General features: G+C 48.9%; 1 protein-coding gene across 4 annotated transcripts in view; it reads right to left on the bottom strand.

Annotated features, from left to right (window-relative positions):
• Positions 1-14,977: 14,977 nt before the first annotated feature.
• LOC116957437 (cholesterol 7-desaturase nvd-like) overlaps positions 14,978-26,020 on the bottom strand; it is a 53,786-nt gene continuing 42,743 nt past the window's right edge. For all 4 annotated transcript variants that reach the window (XM_076056153.1, XM_076056151.1, XM_076056152.1 and 1 more), the window contains 4 exons: positions 21,760-21,885; positions 20,512-20,631; positions 18,247-18,423; positions 14,978-17,797 (listed from right to left, as the gene is read on the bottom strand). In XM_076056153.1, the coding sequence (XP_075912268.1) occupies positions 17,636-17,797; positions 18,247-18,423; positions 20,512-20,631; positions 21,760-21,885 (585 nt within the window). In that variant the 3' untranslated portion in view covers positions 14,978-17,635. The remainder of the gene's footprint in view (positions 17,798-18,246; positions 18,424-20,511; positions 20,632-21,759; positions 21,886-26,020) is intronic.

Raw genomic sequence — 26,020 nt, 5'->3', positions numbered from 1 at the left:
TGTATAGTGTAGTGTATAGTGTATAGTATAATGTAGTGTATAGTGCAGTGTGTATAGTGTAGTGTATAGTGTAGTGTATAGTATAGTGTATAGTGTAGTGTATAGTGTGTAGTGTATAGTGTAGTGTATAGTGTAGTGTAGTGTGTAGTGTAGTGTATAGTGTAGTGTATAGTGTGGTGTATAGTGTAGTGTATAGTGTAGTGTATAGTGTAGTGTGTATAGTGTAGTGTATAGTGTAGTGTATAGTGTGGTGTAGAGTGTAGTGTAGTGTATAGTGTATAGTGGAGTGTGTAGTGCAGTGTATAGTGTAGTGTATAGTGTAGTGTATAGTGTAGTGTGTAGTGTATAGTGTAGTGTGTATAGTGTAGTGTAGTGTGGAGTGTAGTGTGTAGTGTATAGTGTAGTGTGAAGTGTATAGTATAGTGTAGTGTATAGTGTAGTGTATAGTGTAGTGTATAGTGTAGTGTATAGTGCAGTGTATAGTGTAGTGTAGTGTGTAGTGTATAGTGTAGTGTGTATTGTAGTGTATAGTAGTGTAGTGTATAGTGTAGTGTATAGTGTAGTGTAGTGTGTAGTGTTGAGTGTAGTGTATAGTATAGTGTATAGTGTAGTGTATAGTGTAGTGTATAGTGTAGTGTATAGTGTAGTGTGTAGTGTATAGTGTATTGTGTATTGTAGTGTATAGTAGTGTAGTGTCAAGTGTAGTGTATAGTGTAGTGTAGTGTATAGTGTAGTGTGTATTGTAGTGTATAGTAGTGTAGTGTCAAGTGTAGTGTAGTGATAGTGTAGTGTATAGTGTAGTGTATAGTGTAGTGTATTGTTGAGTGTAGTGTATAGTGTAGTGTGTAGTGTATAGTGTAGTGTATAGTGCAGTGTATAGTAGTGTATAGTGCAGTGTATAGTGTAGTGTATACTGCAGTGTATAGTATAGTGTATAGTGCAGTGTGTAGTGTAGTGTGTAGTGCAGTGTATAGTGTAGTGTATAGTGTAGTGTAGAGTATAGTGTAGTGCATAGTAGTGTAGTGTATAGTGTAGTGTCTGGCGTAGTGTATAGTGTAGTGTATAGTGCAGTGTATAGTGTAGTGTATAGTGCAGTGTATAGTGTAGAGTATAGTGCAGTGTATAGTGCAGTGTATAGTGTAGTGTTTTAGTGCAGTGTATAGTGTAGTGTGTAGTGCAGTGTATAGTGTAGTGTATAATGTAGTGTATAGTGCAGTGTATAGTGTAGTGTATAGTGCAGTATGTAGTGTAGTGTGTATTGCAGTGTATAGTCTAGTGTATAGTGTAGTGTAGAGTATAGTGTAGTGTATAGTGCAGTGTCTTGCGTAGTGTATAGTGTAGTGCATAGTAGTGTAGTGTGGTGTATAGTGTAGTGTCTGGCGTAGTGTATAGTGTAGTGTATAGTGCAGTGTATAGTGGTGTATAGTGCAGTGTATGGGGCAGTGTATAGTGTAGAGTATAGTGCAGTGTATAGTAATGTAGTGTATAGTGTAGTGTATAGGGCAGTGTTTAGTGTAGTGTATAGTGCAGTGTATAGTGCAGTGTATAGTGTAGTGTATAATGTAGTGTATAGTGTAGTGTATAGGGCAGTGTATAGTGTAGTGTATAGTGTAGTGTATAGTGCAATGTATAGTGTAGTGTGTATAGTGTAGTGTAGTGTATAGTGTAGTGTATAGTGTAGTGTATAGTGTAGTGTATTGTATTGTGTAGTGTATTGTGTAGAGTATAGTGTAGTGTATAGTGTAGAGTATAGTGTAGTGTATAGTGTAGTGTATAGTATAGTGTAGTGTATAGTGTAGTGTATAGTGTAGTGTATAGTAGTGTATAGTGTAGTGTATAGTGTAATGTATAGTGTAGTGTATAGTGTAGTGTATAGTGTAGTGTATAGTGCAATGTATAGTGTAGTGTGTGTAGTGTAGTGTATAGTGTAGTGTATAGTGTAGTGTATAGTGTAGTGTAGTGTATAGTGTAGTGTGTAGTGTATAGTGTAGTGTATAGTGTAGTGAATAGTGTAGTGTATAGTGTAGTGTATAGTGTAGTGTATAGTGCAGTGTATAGTGTCGTGTGTATAGTGTAGTGTATAGTGTAGTGTATAGTGTAGTGTGTAGTGTAGTGTATAGTGTAGTGTATAGTGTAGTGTGTAGTGTAGTGTGTAGTGTAGTGTATAGTGTAGTGTATAGTGTAGTGTAGTGTATAGTGTAGTGTATAGTGTAGTGTATAGTGTATAGTATAATGTAGTGTATAGTGCAGTGTGTATAGTGTAGTGTATAGTGTAGTGTATAGTATAGTGTATAGTGTAGTGTATAGTGTGTAGTGTATAGTGTAGTGTATAGTGTAGTGTATAGTGTATAGTGTAGTGTGTATAGTGTAGTGTAGTGTGGAGTGTAGTGTGTAGTGTATAGTGTAGTGTGTAGTGTATAGTATAGTGTAGTGTATAGTGTAGTGTATAGTGTAGTGTATAATGTAGTGTATAGTGCAGTGTATAGTGTAGTGTAGTGTGTAGTGTATAGTGTAGTGTGTATTGTAGTGTATAGTAGTGTAGTGTATAGTGTAGTGTATAGTGTAGTGTAGTGTGTAGTGTTGAGTGTAGTGTATAGTATAGTGTATAGTGTAGTGTATAGTGTAGTGTATAGTGTAGTGTATAGTGTAGTGTAGTGTATAGTGTATTGTAGTGTATAGTAGTGTAGTGTCAAGTGTAGTGTATAGTGTAGTGTGTAGTGTAGTGTATAGTGTAGTGTGTATTGTAGTGTATAGTAGTGTAGTGTCCAGTGTAGTGTATAGTGTAGTGATAGTGTAGTGTATAGTGTAGTGTATAGTGTAGTGTATTGTTGAGTGTAGTGTATAGTGTAGTGTGTAGTGTATAGTGTAGTGTATAGTGCAGTTTATAGTAGTGTATAGTGCAGTGTATAGTGTAGTGTATAGTGCAGTGTATAGTATAGTGTATAGTGCAGTGTGTAGTGTAGTGTGTAGTGCAGTGTATAGTGTAGTGTATAGTGTAGTGTAGAGTATAGTGTAGTGCATAGTAGTGTAGTGTATAGTGTAGTGTCTGGCGTAGTGTATAGTGTAGTGTATAGTGCAGTGTATAGTGTAGTGTATAGTGCAGTGTATAGTGTAGAGTATAGTGCAGTGTATAGTGCAGTGTATAGTGTAGTGTTTTAGTGCAGTGTATAGTGTAGTGTGTAGTGCAGTGTATAGTGTAGTGTATAATGTAGTGTATAGTGCAGTGTATAGTGTAGTGTATAGTGCAGTATGTAGTGTAGTGTGTAGTGCAGTGTATAGTCTAGTGTATAGTGTAGTGTAGAGTATAGTGTAGTGTATAGTGCAGTGTCTGGCGTAGTGTATAGTGTAGTGCATAGTAGTGTAGTGTGGTGTATAGTGTAGTGTCTGGCGTAGTGTATAGTGTAGTGTATAGTGTAGTGTATAGTGCAGTGTATAGTAGTGTATAGTGCAGTGTATGGGGCAGTGTATAGTGTAGAGTATAGTGCAGTGTATAGTAATGTAGTGTATAGTGTAGTGTATAGGGCAGTGTATAGTGTAGTGTATAGTGCAGTGTATAGTGCAGTGTATAGTGTAGTGTATAATGTAGTGTATAGTGTAGTGTATAGGGCAGTGTATAGTGTAGTGTATAGTGCAGTGTATAGTGCAGTGTGTAGTGCAGTGTAGTGTATAGTGCAGTGTATAGTGTAGTGTAGAGTATAGTGTAGTGTATAGTGTAGTGTGTAGTGTATAGTGTAGTGTATAGTGCAGTGTAGAGTAGTGTATAGTGCAGTGTATAGTGTAGTGTATACTGCAGTGTATAGTATAGTGTATAGTGCAGTGTGTAGTGTAGTGTGTAGTGCAGTGTATAGTGTAGTGTATAGTGTAGTGTAGAGTATAGTGTAGTGCATAGTAGTGTAGTGTATAGTGTAGTGTCTGGCGTAGTGTATAGTGTAGTGTATAGTGCAGTGTATAGTGTAGTGTATAGTGCAGTGTATAGTGTAGAGTATAGTGCAGTGTATAGTGCAGTGTATAGTGTAGTGTTTTAGTGCAGTGTATAGTGTAGTGTGTAGTGCAGTGTATAGTGTAGTGTATAATGTAGTGTATAGTGCAGTGTATAGTGTAGTGTATAGTGCAGTATGTAGTGTAGTGTGTATTGCAGTGTATAGTCTAGTGTATAGTGTAGTGTAGAGTATAGTGTAGTGTATAGTGCAGTGTCTTGCGTAGTGTATAGTGTAGTGCATAGTAGTGTAGTGTGGTGTATAGTGTAGTGTCTGGCGTAGTGTATAGTGTAGTGTATAGTGCAGTGTATAGTAGTGTATAGTGCAGTGTATGGGGCAGTGTATAGTGTAGAGTATAGTGCAGTGTATAGTAATGTAGTGTATAGTGTAGTGTATAGGGCAGTGTATAGTGTAGTGTATAGTGCAGTGTATAGTGCAGTGTATAGTGTAGTGTATAATGTAGTGTATAGTGTAGTGTATAGGGCAGTGTATAGTGTAGTGTATAGTGCAGTGTATAGTGCAGTGTGTAGTGCAGTGTAGTGTATAGTGCAGTGTATAGTGTAGTGTAGAGTATAGTGTAGTGTATATTGCAGTGTATAGTGTAGTGTAGAGTATAGTGCAGTGTCTGGCGTAGTGTATAGTGTAGTGCATAGTAGTGTAGTGTGGTGTATAGTGTAGTGTCTGGCGTAGTGTATAGTGTAGTGTATAGTGTAGTGTATAGTGCAGTGTATAGTGGTGTATAGTGCAGTGTATGGGGCAGTGTATAGTGTAGAGTATAGTGCAGTGTATAGTAATGTAGTGTATAGTGTAGTGTATAGGGCAGTGTTTAGTGTAGTGTATAGTGCAGTGTATAGTGCAGTGTATAGTGTAGTGTATAATGTAGTGTATAGTGTAGTGTATAGGGCAGTGTATAGTGTAGTGTATAGTGTAGTGTATAGTGCAATGTATAGTGTAGTGTGTATAGTGTAGTGTAGTGTATAGTGTAGTGTATAGTGTATTGTATTGTGTAGTGTATTGTGTAGAGTATAGTGTAGTGTATAGTGTAGAGTATAGTGTAGTGTATAGTGTAGTGTATAGTATAGTGTAGTGTATAGTGTAGTGTATAGTGTAGTGTATAGTAGTGTATAGTGTAGTGTATAGTGTAATGTATAGTGTATAGTATAGTGTAGTGTATAGTGTAGTGTATAGTGTAGTGTATAGTGCAATGTATAGTGTAGTGTGTGTAGTGTAGTGTATAGTGTAGTGTATAGTGTAGTGTATAGTGTAGTGTAGTGTATAGTGTAGTGTGTAGTGTATAGTGTAGTGTATAGTGTAGTGAATAGTGTAGTGTATAGTGTAGTGTATAGTGTAGTGTATAGTGCAGTGTATAGTGTCGTGTGTATAGTGTAGTGTATAGTGTAGTGTATAGTGTAGTGTGTAGTGTAGTGTATAGTGTAGTGTATAGTGTAGTGTGTAGTGTAGTGTGTAGTGTATAGTGTAGTGTATAGTGTAGTGTATAGTGTAGTGTAGTGTATAGTGTAGTGTATAGTGTAGTGTATAGTGTATAGTATAATGTAGTGTATAGTGCAGTGTGTATAGTGTAGTGTATAGTGTAGTGTATAGTATAGTGTATAGTGTAGTGTATAGTGTGTAGTGTATAGTGTAGTGTATAGTGTAGTGTAGTGTGTAGTGTAGTGTATAGTGTAGTGTATAGTGTGGTGTATAGTGTAGTGTATAGTGTAGTGTATAGTGTAGTGTGTATAGTGTAGTGTATAGTGTAGTGTATAGTGTGGTGTAGAGTGTAGTGTAGTGTATAGTGTATAGTGGAGTGTGTAGTGCAGTGTATAGTGTAGTGTATAGTGTAGTGTATAGTGTAGTGTGTAGTGTAGTGTATAGTGTAGTGTATAGTGCAGTGTATAGTGTAGTGTAGTGTGTAGTGTATAGTGTAGTGTGTATTGTAGTGTATAGTAGTGTAGTGTATAGTGTAGTGTATAGTGTAGTGTAGTGTGTAGTGTTGAGTGTAGTGTATAGTATAGTGTATAGTGTAGTGTATAGTGTAGTGTATAGTGTAGTGTATAGTGTAGTGTGTAGTGTATAGTGTATTGTGTATTGTAGTGTATAGTAGTGTAGTGTCAAGTGTAGTGTATAGTGTAGTGTAGTGTATAGTGTAGTGTGTATTGTAGTGTATAGTAGTGTAGTGTCAAGTGTAGTGTAGTGATAGTGTAGTGTATAGTGTAGTGTATAGTGTAGTGTATTGTTGAGTGTAGTGTATAGTGTAGTGTGTAGTGTATAGTGTAGTGTATAGTGCAGTGTATAGTAGTGTATAGTGCAGTGTATAGTGTAGTGTATACTGCAGTGTATAGTATAGTGTATAGTGCAGTGTGTAGTGTAGTGTGTAGTGCAGTGTATAGTGTAGTGTATAGTGTAGTGTAGAGTATAGTGTAGTGCATAGTAGTGTAGTGTATAGTGTAGTGTCTGGCGTAGTGTATAGTGTAGTGTATAGTGCAGTGTATAGTGTAGTGTATAGTGCAGTGTATAGTGTAGAGTATAGTGCAGTGTATAGTGCAGTGTATAGTGTAGTGTTTTAGTGCAGTGTATAGTGTAGTGTGTAGTGCAGTGTATAGTGTAGTGTATAATGTAGTGTATAGTGCAGTGTATAGTGTAGTGTATAGTGCAGTATGTAGTGTAGTGTGTATTGCAGTGTATAGTCTAGTGTATAGTGTAGTGTAGAGTATAGTGTAGTGTATAGTGCAGTGTCTTGCGTAGTGTATAGTGTAGTGCATAGTAGTGTAGTGTGGTGTATAGTGTAGTGTCTGGCGTAGTGTATAGTGTAGTGTATAGTGCAGTGTATAGTGGTGTATAGTGCAGTGTATGGGGCAGTGTATAGTGTAGAGTATAGTGCAGTGTATAGTAATGTAGTGTATAGTGTAGTGTATAGGGCAGTGTTTAGTGTAGTGTATAGTGCAGTGTATAGTGCAGTGTATAGTGTAGTGTATAATGTAGTGTATAGTGTAGTGTATAGGGCAGTGTATAGTGTAGTGTATAGTGTAGTGTATAGTGCAATGTATAGTGTAGTGTGTATAGTGTAGTGTAGTGTATAGTGTAGTGTATAGTGTAGTGTATAGTGTAGTGTATTGTATTGTGTAGTGTATTGTGTAGAGTATAGTGTAGTGTATAGTGTAGAGTATAGTGTAGTGTATAGTGTAGTGTATAGTATAGTGTAGTGTATAGTGTAGTGTATAGTGTAGTGTATAGTAGTGTATAGTGTAGTGTATAGTGTAATGTATAGTGTAGTGTATAGTGTAGTGTATAGTGTAGTGTATAGTGCAATGTATAGTGTAGTGTGTGTAGTGTAGTGTATAGTGTAGTGTATAGTGTAGTGTATAGTGTAGTGTAGTGTATAGTGTAGTGTGTAGTGTATAGTGTAGTGTATAGTGTAGTGAATAGTGTAGTGTATAGTGTAGTGTATAGTGTAGTGTATAGTGCAGTGTATAGTGTCGTGTGTATAGTGTAGTGTATAGTGTAGTGTATAGTGTAGTGTGTAGTGTAGTGTATAGTGTAGTGTGTAGTGTAGTGTGTAGTGTAGTGTATAGTGTAGTGTATAGTGTAGTGTAGTGTATAGTGTAGTGTATAGTGTAGTGTATAGTGTATAGTATAATGTAGTGTATAGTGCAGTGTGTATAGTGTAGTGTATAGTGTAGTGTATAGTATAGTGTATAGTGTAGTGTATAGTGTGTAGTGTATAGTGTAGTGTATAGTGTAGTGTATAGTGTATAGTGTAGTGTGTATAGTGTAGTGTAGTGTGGAGTGTAGTGTGTAGTGTATAGTGTAGTGTGTAGTGTATAGTATAGTGTAGTGTATAGTGTAGTGTATAGTGTAGTGTATAATGTAGTGTATAGTGCAGTGTATAGTGTAGTGTAGTGTGTAGTGTATAGTGTAGTGTGTATTGTAGTGTATAGTAGTGTAGTGTATAGTGTAGTGTATAGTGTAGTGTAGTGTGTAGTGTTGAGTGTAGTGTATAGTATAGTGTATAGTGTAGTGTATAGTGTAGTGTATAGTGTAGTGTATAGTGTAGTGTAGTGTATAGTGTATTGTAGTGTATAGTAGTGTAGTGTCAAGTGTAGTGTATAGTGTAGTGTGTAGTGTAGTGTATAGTGTAGTGTGTATTGTAGTGTATAGTAGTGTAGTGTCCAGTGTAGTGTATAGTGTAGTGATAGTGTAGTGTATAGTGTAGTGTATAGTGTAGTGTATTGTTGAGTGTAGTGTATAGTGTAGTGTGTAGTGTATAGTGTAGTGTATAGTGCAGTTTATAGTAGTGTATAGTGCAGTGTATAGTGTAGTGTATAGTGCAGTGTATAGTATAGTGTATAGTGCAGTGTGTAGTGTAGTGTGTAGTGCAGTGTATAGTGTAGTGTATAGTGTAGTGTAGAGTATAGTGTAGTGCATAGTAGTGTAGTGTATAGTGTAGTGTCTGGCGTAGTGTATAGTGTAGTGTATAGTGCAGTGTATAGTGTAGTGTATAGTGCAGTGTATAGTGTAGAGTATAGTGCAGTGTATAGTGCAGTGTATAGTGTAGTGTTTTAGTGCAGTGTATAGTGTAGTGTGTAGTGCAGTGTATAGTGTAGTGTATAATGTAGTGTATAGTGCAGTGTATAGTGTAGTGTATAGTGCAGTATGTAGTGTAGTGTGTAGTGCAGTGTATAGTCTAGTGTATAGTGTAGTGTAGAGTATAGTGTAGTGTATAGTGCAGTGTCTGGCGTAGTGTATAGTGTAGTGCATAGTAGTGTAGTGTGGTGTATAGTGTAGTGTCTGGCGTAGTGTATAGTGTAGTGTATAGTGTAGTGTATAGTGCAGTGTATAGTAGTGTATAGTGCAGTGTATGGGGCAGTGTATAGTGTAGAGTATAGTGCAGTGTATAGTAATGTAGTGTATAGTGTAGTGTATAGGGCAGTGTATAGTGTAGTGTATAGTGCAGTGTATAGTGCAGTGTATAGTGTAGTGTATAATGTAGTGTATAGTGTAGTGTATAGGGCAGTGTATAGTGTAGTGTATAGTGCAGTGTATAGTGCAGTGTGTAGTGCAGTGTAGTGTATAGTGCAGTGTATAGTGTAGTGTAGAGTATAGTGTAGTGTATATTGCAGTGTATAGTGTAGTGTAGAGTATAGTGTATAGTGCAGTGTCTGGCGTAGTGTATAGTGTAGTGCATAGTAGTGTAGTGTGGTGTATAGTGTAGTGTCTGGCGTAGTGTATAGTGTAGTGTATAGTGTAGTGTATAGTGCAGTGTATAGTAGTGTATAGTGCAGTGTATGGGGCAGTGTATAGTGTAGAGTATAGTGCAGTGTATAGTAATGTAGTGTATAGTGTAGTGTATAGGGCAGTGTATAGTGTAGTGTATAGTGCAGTGTATAGTGCAGTGTATAGTGTAGTGTATAATGTAGTGTATAGTGTAGTGTATAGGGCAGTGTATAGTGTAGTGTATAGTGCAGTGTATAGTGCAGTGTGTAGTGCAGTGTAGTGTATAGTGCAGTGTATAATGTAGTGTAGAGTATAGTGTTTAGTGTAGTGTATAGTGTAGTGTATAGTGTAGTGTATAGCGTAGTGTATAGTGTAGTGTGTAGTGTAGTGTATAGTGTAGTGTATGGTGTAGTGTATAGTGTCGTGTATAGTGTAGTGTATAGTGTAGTGTATAGTGTAGTGTATTTTATAGCGTAGAATATAGTGTTTAGTGTAGTGTATAGTGTAGTGTGTAGTGTAGTGTATACTGTAGTGTATGGTGTAGTGTATAGTGTCGTGTATAGTAGTGTATAGTGTAGTGTATAGTAGTGTAGTGTATAGTGCAGTGTACTGCGGTGAACTTCTTTCGCACCGTACGTAGCCAACCGCGCTGAAGCAGCTCTAAAGAAATGAGTTTCCAATGTAGTATAGTGGTATAGTTCACACTGGTGTAGTATATGGTACAGTAGTGTATAGTGGAGTGTATACACTAGTGTAGTGTATAGTAGTGTAGTGTGTGTTGAACTTCTTTCGCACCATACGTAGCCAACCGCGTTCAATCGGAGGTGTGCGGGGGGAGACCACAAACTAAACACAACAACAACAACAAGAAGCAGTCCTGGAGAAATGAGTTCTCAATCTGGATGATGTAAACGTGACGTAGCTCCAGTGGCTTCAGAATAAGGTCGTCTTGTGCAATGTTCAGCACAGTGCAGGCGTGCCTCTTATAACACTGCCTCTTATAACGCCGCCTGTTATAATACCGCCTGTTATAGTGATGCCTCTTATAACACCGCCTGTTGTAGTGATGTCTCTTATAACACCGCCTGTTGTAGTGATGTCTCTTATAACACCGCCTGTTATAACGCCGCCTGTTATAGTGATGCCTCTTATAACACCGCCTGTTATAACGCCGCCTGTTATAACACTGCCTCTTATAACGCCGCCTGTTTTAGTGATGCCTCTTATAACGCCGCCTGTTATAACAATGCCTCTTATAACGCCGCCTGCTATAACACCGCCTGTTAGTGATGCCTCTTATAATGCCGCCTGTTATAACACCGCCTGTTATAGTGATGCCTCTTATAACACCGCCTGTTGTAGTGATGTCTCTTATAACACCGCCTGTTATAGTGATGCCTCTTATAACACCGCCTGTTGTAGTGATGTCTCTTATAACACCGCCTGTTATAGTGATGCCTCTTATAACACCGCCTGTTGTAGTGATGCCTCTTATAACGCCGCCTGTTATGACACCGCCTGTTATAGTGATGTCTCTTATAACACCGCCTGTTGTAGTGATGTCTCCTATAACACCGCCTGTTATAGTGATGCCTCTTATAACACCGCCTGTTGTAGTGATGCTTCTTATAACGCCCCCTGTTATGACACCACCTGTTGTAGTGATGCCTCTTATAACACCGCCTGTTGTAGTGATGTCTCTTATAACACCGCCTGTTGTAGTGATGCCTCTTATAACACCGCCTGCTATAGTGATGCCTCTTATAACACCGCCTGTTGTAGTGATGCCTCTTATAACACTGCCTGTTGTAGTGATGTCTCTTATAACACCACCTGTTGTAGTGATGTCTCTTATAACACCGCCTGTTGTAGTGATGTCTCTTATAACACCGCCTGTTATAGCGATGTCTCTTATAACACCGCCTGTTGTAGTGATGCCTCTTATAACGCCGCCTGTTATAACGCCGCCTCTTATAACACTGCCTCTTATAATGCCGCCTGTTATAACACCGCCTGTTGTAGTGATGTCTCTTATAACACCGCCTGTTGTAGTGATGTCTCTTATAACACCGCCTGTTATAGCGATGTCTCTTATAATACCGCCTGTTATACTGACGCCTGTTATAACACCGCCTGTTGTAGTGATGCCTCTTATAACACCGCCTGTTATAGTGATGCCTCTTATAACACCGCCTGTTGTAGTGATGTCTCTTATAACACCGCCTGTTGTAGTGATGTCTCTTATAACACCGCCTGTTATAGTGATGCCTCTTATAACACCCCCTGTTGTAGTGATGTCTCTTATAACACCGCCTGTTGTAGTGATGTCTCTTATAACACCGCCTGTTGTAGTGATGTCTCTTATAACACCGCCTGTTGTAGTGATGCCTCTTATAACACCGCCTGTTGTAGTGATGCCTCTTATAACGCCGCCTGTTATACTGCCGCCTGTTATAACACCGCCTGTTGTAGTGATGTCTCTTATAACACCGCCTGTTGTAGTGATGTCTCTTATAACACCGCCTGTTGTAGTGATGTCTCTTATAACACCGCCTGTTGTAGTGATGTCTCTTATAACACCGCCTGTTGTAGTGATGTCTCTTATAACACCGCCTGTTGTAGTGATGCCTCTTATAACACCACCTGTTGTAGTGATCTCTTATAACACCGCCTGTTGTAGTGATGTCTCTTATAACACCGCCTGTTGTAGTGATGTCTCTTATAACACCGCCTGTTGTAGTGATGCCTCTTATAACACCGCCTGTTATAGTGATGCCTCTTATAACACCGCCTGTGGTAGTGATGCCTCTTATAACACCGCCTGTTGTAGTGATGCCTCTTATAACACCGCCTGTTGTAGTGATGTCTCTTATAACACCGCCTGTTGTAGTGATGCCTCTTATAACACCGCCTGTTGTAGTGATGTCTCTTATAACACCGCCTGTTGTAGTGATGTCTCTTATAACACCGCCTGTTGTAGTGATGTCTCTTATAACACCGCCTGTTATAGTGATGCCTCTTATAACACCGCCTGTTATACTGCCGCCTGTTATAACGGCCCGCACACTCAGTGCGGTATTCGAGCATCGTGGTTGTGTGACTTGGCCATTTTCTAGAGGCGTTCACTCCGGACTCACCCGAGTCACGTGATCCAGGGACTCACCCCGAGTCACGTGATCCAGGGACTCACCCCGAGTCACGTGATCCAGGGACTCACCCCGAGTCACGTGACCAAGGGACTCACCCCGAGTCACGTGACCCAGGGACTCACCCCGAGTCACGTGGCCAAGGGACTCACCCCGAGTCACGTCACCCAGGGACTCACCCCGAGTCACGTGACCCAGGGACTCACCCCGAGTCACGTGACCCAGGGACTCACCCAGAGTCACGTGACCAAGGGACTCACCCCGAGTCACGTGACCAAGGGACTCACCGTGGGTCACGAGCGAGAGCCGATTAGAACACGCTGCTGTTCCCGCTGCTGCTGTTCCCGCTGCTGCTGTTCCTGTTGTTCCTGCTGCTGCTGTGTTTGCTGCTGCTGTGTCTGCTGCTGCTGGTGTCTGCTGCTGCGTCTGCTGCTGCTGTCTGCTGCGTCTGCTGCTGCGGCTGGTGTCTGCTGCTGCTGTGTTTGCTGCTTGCTGCTGTTCCTGCTGCTGCTGTTCCCACTGCTGCTGTTCCCGCTGCTGTTCCTGCTGCTGCTGTTCCCGCTGCTGCTGTTCCTGCTGCTGTTCCTGCTGCTGTTCCTGCTGCTGTGTCTGCTGCTGCTGCTGTCTGCTGCTGCGTCTGCTGCTGCTGTGTCTGCTGCGTCTGCTTCTGCTGTCCCTGCTCCTGCTGCTGGTGTCTGCTCCTGTTCCTGCTGCTGTTCCCCTCCCCAACCTGCGGCGCTGGAGTGGGGGGTGGGGGGGCACAGAGGGGACTCAGGACTTCTGTTTCTCCAACTGACCGTCGATCCACCACCTCCCGCCTTACGATTTTGCGTGACATTTTTTTTGTTTTTAATCAAAAGTGCATACAAACAAGCAAACCACAACAACAACAAACACACGCTCAGCGATTATTGCTTTGTGATGACGAGTGACGATAAAAAAACCAACCTTAACCGACAATAGCGGGACTTAAAACAGAAATATTGGCACACAGCCCCACCCCCCTTCTTCTCTGCCCCTGTGTGCAAGTGAATTCACGTTGAATAAATACACCGCGGACGACGCGATGGTGGTGCTGGTGGAGGTCCTAGAGGGGGTCTTGGTGGGGGTCCTAGAGGGGTCTTGGTGGGGGGTCCTAGAGGGGGTCTTGGTGGGGTCTTGGTGGGGGTCTTGGTGGGGGTCCTAGAGGGGGTCTTGGTGGGGGTCCTAGAGGGGGTCCTAGAGGGGGTCTTGGTGGGGGTCCTAGAGGGGTCTTGGTGGGGGTCCTAGAGGGGTCTTGGTGGGGGTCTTGGTGGGGGGTCCTAGAGGGGGTCTTGGTGGGGGTCCTAGAGGGGGTCTTGGTGGGGGTCTTGGTGGGGGTCCTAGAGGGGGTCTTGGTGGGGGTCCTAGAGGGGGTCTTCGTGGGGGTCCCAGGCGCATGGCAGGCGCCTGGGAATTTCGAGATCGAGGGATGGAGGGACAGAGGGACGCAACTTGCGGGTTGGGAGGAGAAGCGCTCAGAGGTGTGAATGGGGAATAGGAGTTGGTGATGGGGTCCCACTGGGGGTCCCTGTGAGGGACGTCCCGCTGTGTAATGATGGAGTCCCACTGGGGGTCTCTGTGAGGGACGTCCCGCTGTGGAATGATGGGGTCCTACTGGGGTCCCTGTGAGGGACGTCCCGCTGTTTAATGATGGGGTCCCACTGGGGTCCCTGCGAGGGACGTCCTGCTGTGTAATGATGGGGTCCCACTGAGGATATCTGAGAGGGATGTCCCGCTGTGTAATGCTGGGGTCCCACTGGGGTCTCTGAGGGACGTCCCGCTGTGTAATGATGGGGTCCCACTGGGGGTCTCTGTGAGGGACGTCCTGCTGTGTAATGATGGGGTCCCACTGGGGGTCTCTGTGAGGGACGTCCCGCTGTGTAATGATGGGGTCCCACTGGTGGTCTCTGTGAGGGACGTCCCGCTGTTTAATGATGGGGTCCCACTGGGGTCCCTGCGAAGGACGTCCCCGCTGTGTAATGATGGGGTTCCACTGGAGGTCCCTGTGAGGGACGTCCCGCTGTGTAATGATGGGGTCCCACTGGGGGTCTATGTGAGGGACATCCCGCTGTGTAATGATGGGGTCCCACTGGGGGTCTCTATGAGGGACGTCCTGCTGTGTAATGATGGGGTCCCACTGGGGGTCTCTGTGGGGAACGTCCCGCTGTGTAATGATGGGGTCCCACTGGGGTCCCTGTGAGGGACGTCCCGCTGTGTAATGATGGGGTCGCACTGGGGTCCCTGTGAGCAACGCTTTCCCGTAACGTGGCGGGGTCTCAGAGCGCTTTAAAAATCTCATCTTGCGACGCCAATGTATGAATTTCATCTTCTCTCAACGCATTTGAAAGGGACACCCCCTCCCTCCGTCCCCCCCCCCCCTCTCAGTGGAAGCTGTCCCTGCGTGGCACAACGTTGGCCCGGCACTTCGTGTGCCAGTAGGAATTCGTCTGCCAGTAGGGGGCCGTCCATAAATGACGTCACGCAATTTTGGACGATTTTTTTATCCCCCTCCCCCCTCACCCTTCGTCACACGGCGTCAGAAAGTCAGACCCCCCCCTCAAATGACGTCAGAAAGCTCTGCCCCCCCCAAAAACATACATGCCTCAAATCGCTTTAAACTATTGTTGTCATTGTAGTGCGTATTTAATGAGGCGCTGCACTCTGATGTTGTAGGAGAAAACATTTATTAACAAGTCTATTTAATTAAGCAGAACGTGTTGTCTATATTTATTTATAAAGTTGCGCAATTTTTACGTGACGTCACATTTCTCAAACCCCCCCCCCCCACTCGTCACACATCGTCACAAATGTCTGACCCCGCCCCCCACCCCTCTAGGTGCGTGACGTCAATTATGGACGGCCCGCAACGTTTGGCGTCATGTGACCTTTGACGTCCACCGCGCGCGCAGCAGGCGGCGAGTAGCACGTGCAGCGCTTATTGCGATCACGACGACGACGGTACAGTGATGGGTGGGACGTGTGGTGTGGCCCGGTGCTGGATGGGTGGTGTGTGCCCCCCCCCCCACACTCACTCCCACTCCCCTGGGGGGGCACGCTAGGGGTAAGCAACGTGGAGGCAGCCCATGGAGAAGAGCCAAGGGGGTGGCGGTGCAGAGGAAGCGACCGACGGCTCCCAGCTCCCTGCACTGGGGGCGGCGGGGACCGCGCCTAGAACCCACCAGGACATCCGATTGGGCGGCAGGGAATACGCAGCGCCTTAACCCCCCACCACTACCCCCCCCCTTCCCCCCACCGCACAGACTCCTCGCACGGAGAGACACAGACTCACAGAGAGCGTCAGAGACTCACACAGAGAGACAGACTCACAGAGAGAGTCAGAGACTCACACAGAGAGACAGACTCACACAGAGAGACACAGACTCACAGAGAGAGTCAGAGACTCACACAGAGAGACACAGACTCACAGAGAGAGTCAGAGACTCACACAGAGAGACAGACTCACACAGAGACACAGACTGCTCACATAGAGAGACTCACACAGACTCACAGAGAGAGTCAGAAACTCACATAGAGAGACAGACTCACAGAGAGACACAGACTCACAGAGAGAGTCAGAGACTCACACAGAGAGACACAGACTCACAGAGAGAGTCAGAGACTCACACAGAGAGACACAGACTCACAGAGAGAGTCAGAGACTCACACAGAGAGACAGACTCACACAGAGAGACACAGACTCCTCGCACAGAGAGAGACAGACTCACACAGACTCACAGAGAGGGTCAGAGACTCACACAGAGAGACACAGACTCCTCGCACAGAGAGAGACAGACTCACACAGACTCACAGAGAGAGTCAGAGACTCACACAGAGAGACACAGACTCACACAGAGAAACACAGACTCACACAGAGAGACACAGACTCACACAGAGAGACACAGACTGCTCGCACGGAGAGCCACAGACCCAGAGAGTGACACAGACTCCTCGCATAGAGAGAGACAGACTCACACAGAGAAACACAGACTCACACAGACTGACACAGAGAGACACAGACTCACACAGAGAGACACAGACTCACACAGAGAGACAGACTCACACAGACTCACACAGAGAGACACAGACTCACACAGAGAGACACAGACTCACACAGAGAGACACAGACTCACACAGAGAGACACAGACTCACACACACTCACACAGAGAGACAGACTCACACAGCGAGCCATAGACTCACACAGAGAGACATAGACTTACACAGACTCACACAGAGAGACACAGACTCACACAGAGAGACACAGACTCACACAGCGAGCCATAGACTCACACAGAGAGATGCAGACTCACACAGACTCACACAGAGAGACACAGACTCACACAGAAAGAGACAGACTCGCACAGAGAGGCACAGACTCCTACAGAGAGACACAGACTCCTACAGAGAGACACAGACTCACACAGAGAGACACAGACTCACACAGAGAGACACAGACTCGCACAAGAGAGACACAGACTCACACAGAGAGACACAGACTCACACAGAGAGACACAGACTCACACAAGAGAGACACAGACTCACACAAGAGAGACACAGACTCACACAGAGAGACACAGACTCACACAAGAGAGACACAGACTCACAAGAGACAGACTCACACAGAGAGACACAGACTCACACAGACTTACACAGAGAGACACAGAGACACAGACTCACACAAGAGAGACACAGACTCACACAAGAGAGACACAGACTCACACAGAGAGACACAGACTCACACAAGAGAGACACAGACTCACACAAGAGAGACACAGACTCACACAGAGAGACACAGACTCACACAAGAGAGACACAGACTCACACAAGAGAGACACAGACTCACACAGAGAGACACAGACTCACACAAGAGAGACACAGACTCACACAAGAGAGACACAGACTCACACCCAAACCCAGAGCTTGAACCTGGAGGGCTCAGCCCGTGTTGGCTTAGTGTCTCTGACACGGCCATTGTGACCCCCCCCCCGCCCTCTGTGATAAGGCCACGTGATCGAGGGGCCCCCCTCCCATAGGGACCCTGCAGGAGACATCCCGACGAGAGAGAGGGGGGAGTTGGGGGGGGTCCCATGATGGAGAGGATTTGTCTCCGGCTCGGCGTCATTGGCCTGAGATGGCTGCGAGCGAGGAGGAATCCCAACTCGGGTCCCTGCGGGGGTCCCTGCGGGGGGTCCCCGTGAGGGGTCCCTGCGGGGGCTCCCTGCGGGGGTCCCTGCGGGGGGTCCCTGCGGGGCTCCCTGCGGGGGTCCCCGTGAGGGACGTCACCAGTCGAGGGAGTCGCGGCTCCTGGAGTAGCGGGGGCTGTTGTCGGAGTAGAACTGCGAGTACCAGCGGCGGTGGCGTGAGATGAGCGAGTCCTCCTTGACCAGCAAGGGCCTGGACACGTAACGCTTGTTGTTCCAGATCATCAGGTCGCGCTCGAACTGCGCACGGGGAGTGGGGGGGGGGCACGGGAGGGGGGTGAGGGGGGGCACGGGAGGGGGGTGGGGGGGGGGCACGGGAGGGGGGTGAGGGGGGGGCACGAGAGGGGGGTGAGGGGGGGCACGGGAGGGGGGTGAGGGGGGGCACGAGAGGGGGGTGAGGGGGGGCACAGGAGGGGGGTGAGGGGGGGCACGAGAGGGGGATGAGGGGGGGGACGAGAGGGGGGTGAGGGGGGGGCACGAGAGGGGGGTGAGGGGGGGGCACAGGAGGGGGGTGAGGGGGGGCACGAGAGGGGGATGAGGGGGGCCGGGCACGGACAGACACGCGGCAGATGAAGAGCCAAGCCACAAGGCGAGAACGATCCCCACCCACCACCCCCCACCACCGCCCCCCCCCCACCGTGAACCCGAATGACCTCCCGCCCCCCGCCCCCCCGCCCCCCCCACGGCACCTGCACGCACTCCAGGCGGAGCAGCATCTTGGGCACGAGTGCGGGCACGCGCCGAGCGTAGTAGATGGTGTGGGTCACCGTCTGCAGCAGCGGCTCCAGTGGTGTCACGCAGTGCAGGATGACTCCGCGGCCCAGCAGCTTGTGATCGAAGTTCATGAACACGAGGCCCGGTCCCACCTGCGGCGGCAGGGACGTCACCGGACGCCTTCGTCTCCCCGGCGTGCGACGTTTCGAAGACACGCGGCGCCACGTGCTCGTTGATGAGGCCTAGTCGAGCTAGGCGAGGCCCCGGGGGACCGTCTCGTCACTCGCCTGTCACTCGCCTGTCACTCACCTGTCACCTGTCACTCACCTGTCACCTGTCACTCACCTGTCACTCACCTGTCACCTGTCACTCACCTGTCACTCACCTGTCACCCGTCACTCACCTGTCACTCACCTGTCACTCACCCTTCTCACCTGTCACTCACCTGTCACTCACCTGTCACCCGTCACTCACCTGTCACCTGTCACTCACCTGTCACTCACCTGTCACTCACCTGTCACTCACCTGTCACCTGTCACTCACCTGTCACTCACCTGTCACCCGTCACTCACCTGTCACTCACCTGTCACTCACCCTTCTCACCTGTCACTCACATGTCACTCACCCTTCTCCCTCACCACTCACCTGTCACCTGTCACTCACCTGTCACTCGCCTGTCACTCACCTGTCACCCGTCACTCACCTGTCACTCACCTGTCACTCACCTGTCACTCACCTGTCACCCGTCACTCACCTGTCACCTGTCACTCACCTGTCACTCACCTGTCACTCACCTGTCACTCACCCTTCTCACCTGTCACTCACCTGTCACCTGTCACTCACCCTTCTCACCTGTCACCTGTCACTCACCCTTCTCCCTCGCCACTCACCTGTCACTCACCTGTCACCTGTCACTCACCTGTCACCTGTCACTCACCTGTCACTCACCCTTCTCACCTGTCACTCACCTGTCACTCACCTGTCACTCACCCTTCTCACCTGTCACTCAGCCTTCTCACCTGTCACCCACCTGTCACTCACCCTTCTCCCTCGCCACTCACCTGTCACTCACCCTTCTCACCTGTCACTCACCCTTCTCACCTGTCACTCACTTGTCACTCACCTGTCACTCACCCTTCTCACCTGTCACTCAGCCTTCTCACCTGTCACCCACCTGTCACTCACCCTTCTCCCTCGCCACTCACCTGTCACTCACCCTTCTCACCTGTCACTCAGCCTTCTCACCTGTCACTCACCTGTCACTCAGCCTTCTCACCTGTCACCCACCCTTCTCACCCTTCTCACCGGTCACTCACCTGTCACTCACCTGTCACTCACCCTTCTCCCTCGCCACTCACCTGTCACTCACCTGTCACCTGTCACTCACCTGTCACCTGTCACTCACCCTTCTCACCTGTCACTCAGCCTTCTCACCTGTCACCTGTCACTCACCCTTCTCACCTGTCACTCACCCTTCTCACCTGTCACTCAGCCTTCTCACCTGTCACTCAGCCTTCTCACCTGTCACCCACCCTTCTCACCCTTCTCACCTGTCACTCACCTGTCACCTGTCACTCACATGTCACTCACCTGTCACTCACCCTTCTCACCTGTCACTCACTTGTCACTCACCTGTCACTCACCCTTCTCACCTGTCACTCACCTGTCACCTGTCACTCACATGTCACTCACCTGTCACTCACCCTTCTCACCTGTCACTCACCTGTCACCTGTCACTCACCTGTCACTCACCCTTCTCCCTCGCCACTCACCTGTCACTCACCCTTCTCACCTGTCACTCACCTGTCACCTGTCACTCACCTGTCACTCACCCTTCTCACCTGTCACTCACTTGTCACTCACCTGTCACTCACCCTTCTCACCTGTCACTCAGCCTTCTCACCTGTCACCCACCTGTCACTCACCCTTCTCCCTCGCCACTCACCTGTCACTCAGCCTTCTCACCTGTCACTCAGCCTTCTCACCTGTCACCCACCCTTCTCACCCTTCTCACCGGTCACTCACCTGTCACTCACCTGTCACTCACTTGTCACTCACCCTTCTCCCTCGCCACTCACCTGTCACTCACCTGTCACTCACCCTTCTCCCTCGCCACTCACCTGTCACTCAGCCTTCTCACCTGTCACTCACCTGTCACTCACCCTTCTCACCTGTCACTCACCTGTCACCTGTCACTCACCCTTCTCACCTGTCACTCAGCCTTCTCACCTGTCACTCACCTGGCGAGCGACGACGTCAATGGTGGCGAGTGGCAGCTCGTGTCCCCAGACGCTGACGCGGTGGTGCAGCAGCATGCGGGAGCAGTGCAGGTTCGGCTCCACCTCGGGGCTCCACTGCACCTGTGGGGGCAGCACCTACGTCACACAGGTGATGTGGTGTAGGGGGCAGCACCTACGTCACACAGGTGTTGTGGTGTAGGGGGCAGCACCTACGTCACACAGGTGGTGTGGAGGGCAGCACCTACATCACACAGGTGGTGGTGTGGTGGGCAGCACCTACGTCACACAGGTGTTGTGGTGTAGGGGGCAGCACCTACGTCACACAGGTGGTGTGGAGGGCAGCACCTACGTCACACAGGTGGTGGTGTGGAGGGCAGCACCTACGTCACACAGGTGGTGTGGTGGACAGCACCTACGTCACACAGGTGGTGGTGTGGAGGGCAGCACCTACGTCACACAGGTGGTGGTGTGGAGGGCAGCACCTACGTCACACAGGTGGTGGTGTGGAGGGCAGCACCTACGTCACACAGGTGGTGGTGTGGAGGGCAGCACCTACGTCACACAGGTGGTGGTGTGGAGGGCAGCACCTACGTCACACAGGTGGTGGTGTAGGTGGCAGCACCTACGTCACACAGGTGGTGTGGGGGGCAGCACCTACGTCACACAGGTGGTGGTGTGGAGGGCAGCACCTACGTCACACAGGTGGTGGTGTAGGTGGCAGCACCTACGTCACACAGGTGGTGTGGGGGGCAGCACCTACGTCACACAGGTGGTGTGGGGGGCAGCACCTACGTCACACAGGTGGTGGTGTAGGTGGCAGCACCTACGTCACACAGGTGGTGTGGGGGGCAGCACCTACGTCACACAGGTGGTGTGGGGGGCAGCACCTACGTCACACAGGTGGTGAGGGCAGCACCTACGTCACACAGGTGGTGTGGAGGGCAGCACCTACGTCACACAGGTGGTGGTGTGGTGGGCAGCACCAACGTCACACAGGTGGTGGTGTGGTGGGCAGCACCTACGTCACACAGGTGGTGAGGGCAGCACCTGCGTCACACAGGTGGTGTGGGGGGCAGCACCTACGTCACACAGGTGGTGTGGGGGGCAGCACCTACGTCACACAGGTGGTGGTGTAGGGGGCAGCACCTACGTCACACAGGTGGTGAGGGCAGCACCTACGTCACACAGGTGGTGTGGTGTAGGGGGCAGCACCTACGTCACACAGGTGGTGTGGTGGGCTTCACCTACGTCCCACAGGTGCTTGGTGAAGCCCCAGCGGGGGGAGTTGGAGAAGCGCAGGTCGCTGCCGCTGAGGATGATGGGCGAGTGGAGGTGGTTGAGGTGCGCCACGTCGGCCGCGTTCTCTGGGATCTCCTGCGGGGGGGGTGGGGGGGGGGCGGGGGGGGGCAAGGGGGGGGCGGGGGGGGCCGAGGGGGGGCGGGGTGGGACAGCATCGCGCCGACGCAACGCACGATCCGTGTCAAGGACGAGCACAGTGCGATTGTGTGCGAGTGTGTGTGTGTATTAGTGTGTGTGTGAGTGTATTAGTGTGTGTGAGTGTGTGTGAGTGTATTAGTGTGTGTGAGTGTGTGTGAGTGTGTGAGTGTGTGTGAGTAACAACTAAGCTTGTGCCGGAGGCCCCGGGGGGCCAGGCGTCTATGACGTCTCCTGGCCAAACCCCAATTGGCGGAGCCAGGAGATTGAATACCTACCCTCGGGGCTACTCCAGAAACAACGAAAAGCCACTACGGGTGGCCACGTGGAATGTTCGAACGCTCACTGCAGAGGAGAGGCTGCCACTCCTCTGTCGGGAGCTGGACCGGTACCGCCTGGATCTATGCGGCATTCAGGAGGTCCGGTGGACCGGCTCTGGCTCCTGCCACCATGAGGGGTGGACAGTCCTCTACTCGGGGCAGCAGACTGCCAAACAACAGGGTGTGGGTCTTCTTTTGAACAAAAGAATGAAGGGGGCGTGGGAGCGTGGCGGTGAGGTGTGGGAAGCTGTAAGCCCCAGGCTACTTTGGGCTCGCCTTCCCATCAACCGGAGGCGAGGAATGGTGGTCGTGGTTACTTATGCCCCCACCGAAGATGAACATCCGTGGAGGGATGCAGGCAAAGCCGATGAGTCAGATGCCTTCTATGACCTCCTTTCACAGGTGCTGGCTAAAGTGGCCCCTCGGGATAGAGTCATCATGTTGGGTGACTTCAATGCCCGAGTTGGTCATGATACTGGCACCTGGTCTGGAGTGATTGGAGGGCATGGGCCAGATCAGCTCAATAACAACGGTAGGAGGCTGCTAGATTTTTGTGCAGCCCATGGGCTTGTAATTACCAACACGCTGTTCCGGCATCGGCGCATCCACACAACATCATGGATGCATGCCGGGTCCAAGCAAGAACATCTGCTGGACTACATAGTGACGGACCAGCGAATGCGAGCCCATGTCCTTGACACCAGGACCTACCGTGGAGCTGATCTGCCCTCTGACCATCGACTAGTCATCTGTAAGATGCGCCTGCCATTCTTCCACTCCGGTGGTGGGTGTACACCCAGGACCCCATTCCAACCTAAAGTGGCCTGGTCTCAGTTATCTGATGAAAGTTGCAAGCGAGAATTTCATCATCGCTTGCGGCTGGGATTGGCATCGTCCCCGACTCCTCCTGATGTCGAGGGTAAATGGGCGAGGTTTAGGACTGTGACTCATGCAGCTGCAATGGCTGCTTTGGGTACGCGGTCCAGACCTCCCCAGACACCCTGGATGACAGAGGAGTTGTTCAGGATGGTTGAGAAAAAGCGACAGGCCCACTGTCATCGGCTACAGAATCCCACGTCAGCAAATGAGGAGGCTTACTGCAGCCTTCGCTCGGAGGTTCGGAGAGCCGTGAGGCGCTGCAAGGATGGGTGGTGGTCGCGGGTTGCTGAGGAGATGGAGTCTGCCTCAGTGGCCCGTGATCACAAATCGCTATTTAACTCCATCAAAAAAGTAACCTGCAGCGCCACACCTATTACCATCATTAGGGGAAAAAACGGTGATCCAATTTCCGACCCCCAGGAACAGGTTCGCAGATTTGCTGAGCATTTCTGTGAGGTCCTGGGGGAGGGAAAATCCCACAGCCAGGAAAACATCGTGGCACAAAGTGAGGATGACCCTGCTGAGGCTGCGGTGCCTCAAATATTGGATGAAGTCACCCCCTGTGAGTGGCTGGCTGAGGTGCCATCTGCTGAGGAAGTATTGAAGGCGATACGGAGTCTGAGACCAGGAAAGGCGGCGGGCAGAGATGATCTCCCAAGCGAAATGCTGAGGGAGGGTGGCGTTTGTGCACAGACTGCCCTATATGACATCATAACAACAGTCTGGACCACTGGACGGGTTCCGCAGGATTGGAAGGATGCCCTGGTGGTCCCCCTTTTTAAGAAGGGGGACCGCACAGACTGTAACAACTACAGGGGCATCTCACTCCTCAGTGTGCCGGGAAAGGTCCTGGCAAGGATTATTCAGCATCGCCTTGCCAGGCACGCTGAGGAGAGGCTTGCGGAGCCCCAATGCGGTTTCAGGAAAGGGCGGTCCTGCACAGATGCCATATTTTCTGTCCGTCTGCTACAGCAGAGGTGTAGGGAATTCCAACAAGACCTACATCTCTGCTTTATTGACCTGGTCAAGGCCTATGATACCATCAGTAGGCCTGGGCTCTGGGTCGTTCTTCGTGCTTTTGGAGTACCTGACCCTCTGCTCACGATCATTAAGGACCTTCATGATGGTGAGCGGGCCCGGGTAAAACTACGTGGCCGGGAGTCAGAGCCATTCCCTGTACACCTTGGGGTGCGACAGGGATGTCCTCTGGCTCCCACATTATTTAACATCTATTTTGACCACGTAGTTCGTGAAGCCTTCAATAGCTGTACCGGGGGAATCTCCATATGGTACAGATATAATGGGAGGCTAATCGATGCCCGGGTGCGGTCAAGGGATGGCTCCCTATTGCTCAACCACGTTATGTATGCTGATGACTTGGTAATAGCTGCTCAGTCAGAGGAGGAGTTGGAGACGCTGCTGCTGAGACTGGAGCGTGCCACTAAGAGGTGGGGCCTTACCATCAGCCCCACCAAAACTAAGCACCTGCCTGGGTATTTTGTACCATCGGACACTCCACCCCCACAACTCCCAATCGGTGATGGGGCAGTTGTGGAGAGAGTGGAGAGTTTCCCATACCTGGGCAGTGTGCTTATGACTGGCTCCAGTTTAACAGCAGAGGTCTCACTCCGAATCAGTCGAGCGGCAATATCTTTTCATCGGTTGCGTAACGCTGTGTGGAAGCTACCTGGTCTGTCGCTCCGCACTAAGCTTCAGGTCTTCTCGGCCACGGTCATTCCCTCCCTTCTCTACGCTTGCGAAACGTGGACCCCCCTAATGGAACATCTTCGCCGGTTAGAAACATTTAGGCTGACCTGCCTACGATCCATCCTGGGTTTAACCAGACTGGATTGTGTGAGGAGCTCACAAATCCTTGAAAGATCTGGGCAGGGTCCCATCGGTGAGCTCCTCCGGCAGGCAAGGCTGCGATGGCTGGGTCATGTAGCCCGCATGCCCAGCCACCGCATGCCGAAACAGCTTTTGTTTGGCCGGATTGAGGGGGCTAAGCGGGCGCGGCACGGGCTAGAGAATGGATGGAGTGATGTGGTACAGGAGGACGTGGAGCTGAGTGGACTTGCCGATGACTGGTACCAGCGGTGTCAAGATCGGCCTCTGTGGAGGAGGCTCGTGAAGGATGCTACTGGGCAGTTGGAGGCAGTCGCCCTCCAACAACAACGGAGGGCGGAGGAGCGACGCTCACAACAGCGAGCGGAGCGCCGGGTGGCTAAAGCACAGCAGGTTGGCACAGTAGGGGGCACAGGTGGTGCATCAGCCAGTCATCTCAGTCAGTCGACCCGTGGCACCTGGGTCTGCCCCGTGACCTCCTGCCAGCGGGCGTTCGACACTTCACGTGGCCTCAGGGTGCACATAGCCTGGCACAAGCGTCGTGGTGACGTCACCGCCACTTAGTGGCGAATGGCGGTTGTTGTTGTTGTTGTGTGTGAGTGTATTAGTGTGTGTGAGTGTATTAGTGTGTGTGTGTATTAGTGTGTGTGTTAGTGTGTGTGTGTGTGTGCATTAGTGTGTGTGTGTGTGTCAGGCACGCTGAGGAGAGGCTTGCGGAGCCCCAATGCGGTTTCAGGAAAGGGCGGTCCTGCACAGATGCCATATTTTCTGTCCGTCTGCTACAGCAGAGGTGTAGGGAATTCCAACAAGACCTACATCTCTGCTTTATTGACCTGGTCAAGGCCTATGATACCATCAGTAGGCCTGGGCTCTGGGTCGTTCTTCGTGCTTTTGGAGTACCTGACCCTCTGCTCACGATCATTAAGGACCTTCATGATGGTGAGCGGGCCCGGGTAAAACTACGTGGCCGGGAGTCAGAGCCATTCCCTGTACACCTTGGGGTGCGACAGGGATGTCCTCTGGCTCCCACA

The sequence above is a fragment of the Petromyzon marinus genome, chromosome 74 (assembly GCF_048934315.1).
Source record: "Petromyzon marinus isolate PM22_M1 ecotype Great Lakes invasive population chromosome 74, UKy_Petmar_22M1.pri1.0, whole genome shotgun sequence".
NCBI lineage: Eukaryota > Metazoa > Chordata > Hyperoartia > Petromyzontiformes > Petromyzontidae > Petromyzon > Petromyzon marinus.
Note: the sequence above shows the minus strand (reverse complement) of the source record. Positions and strands in the feature narration are given on the sequence as shown.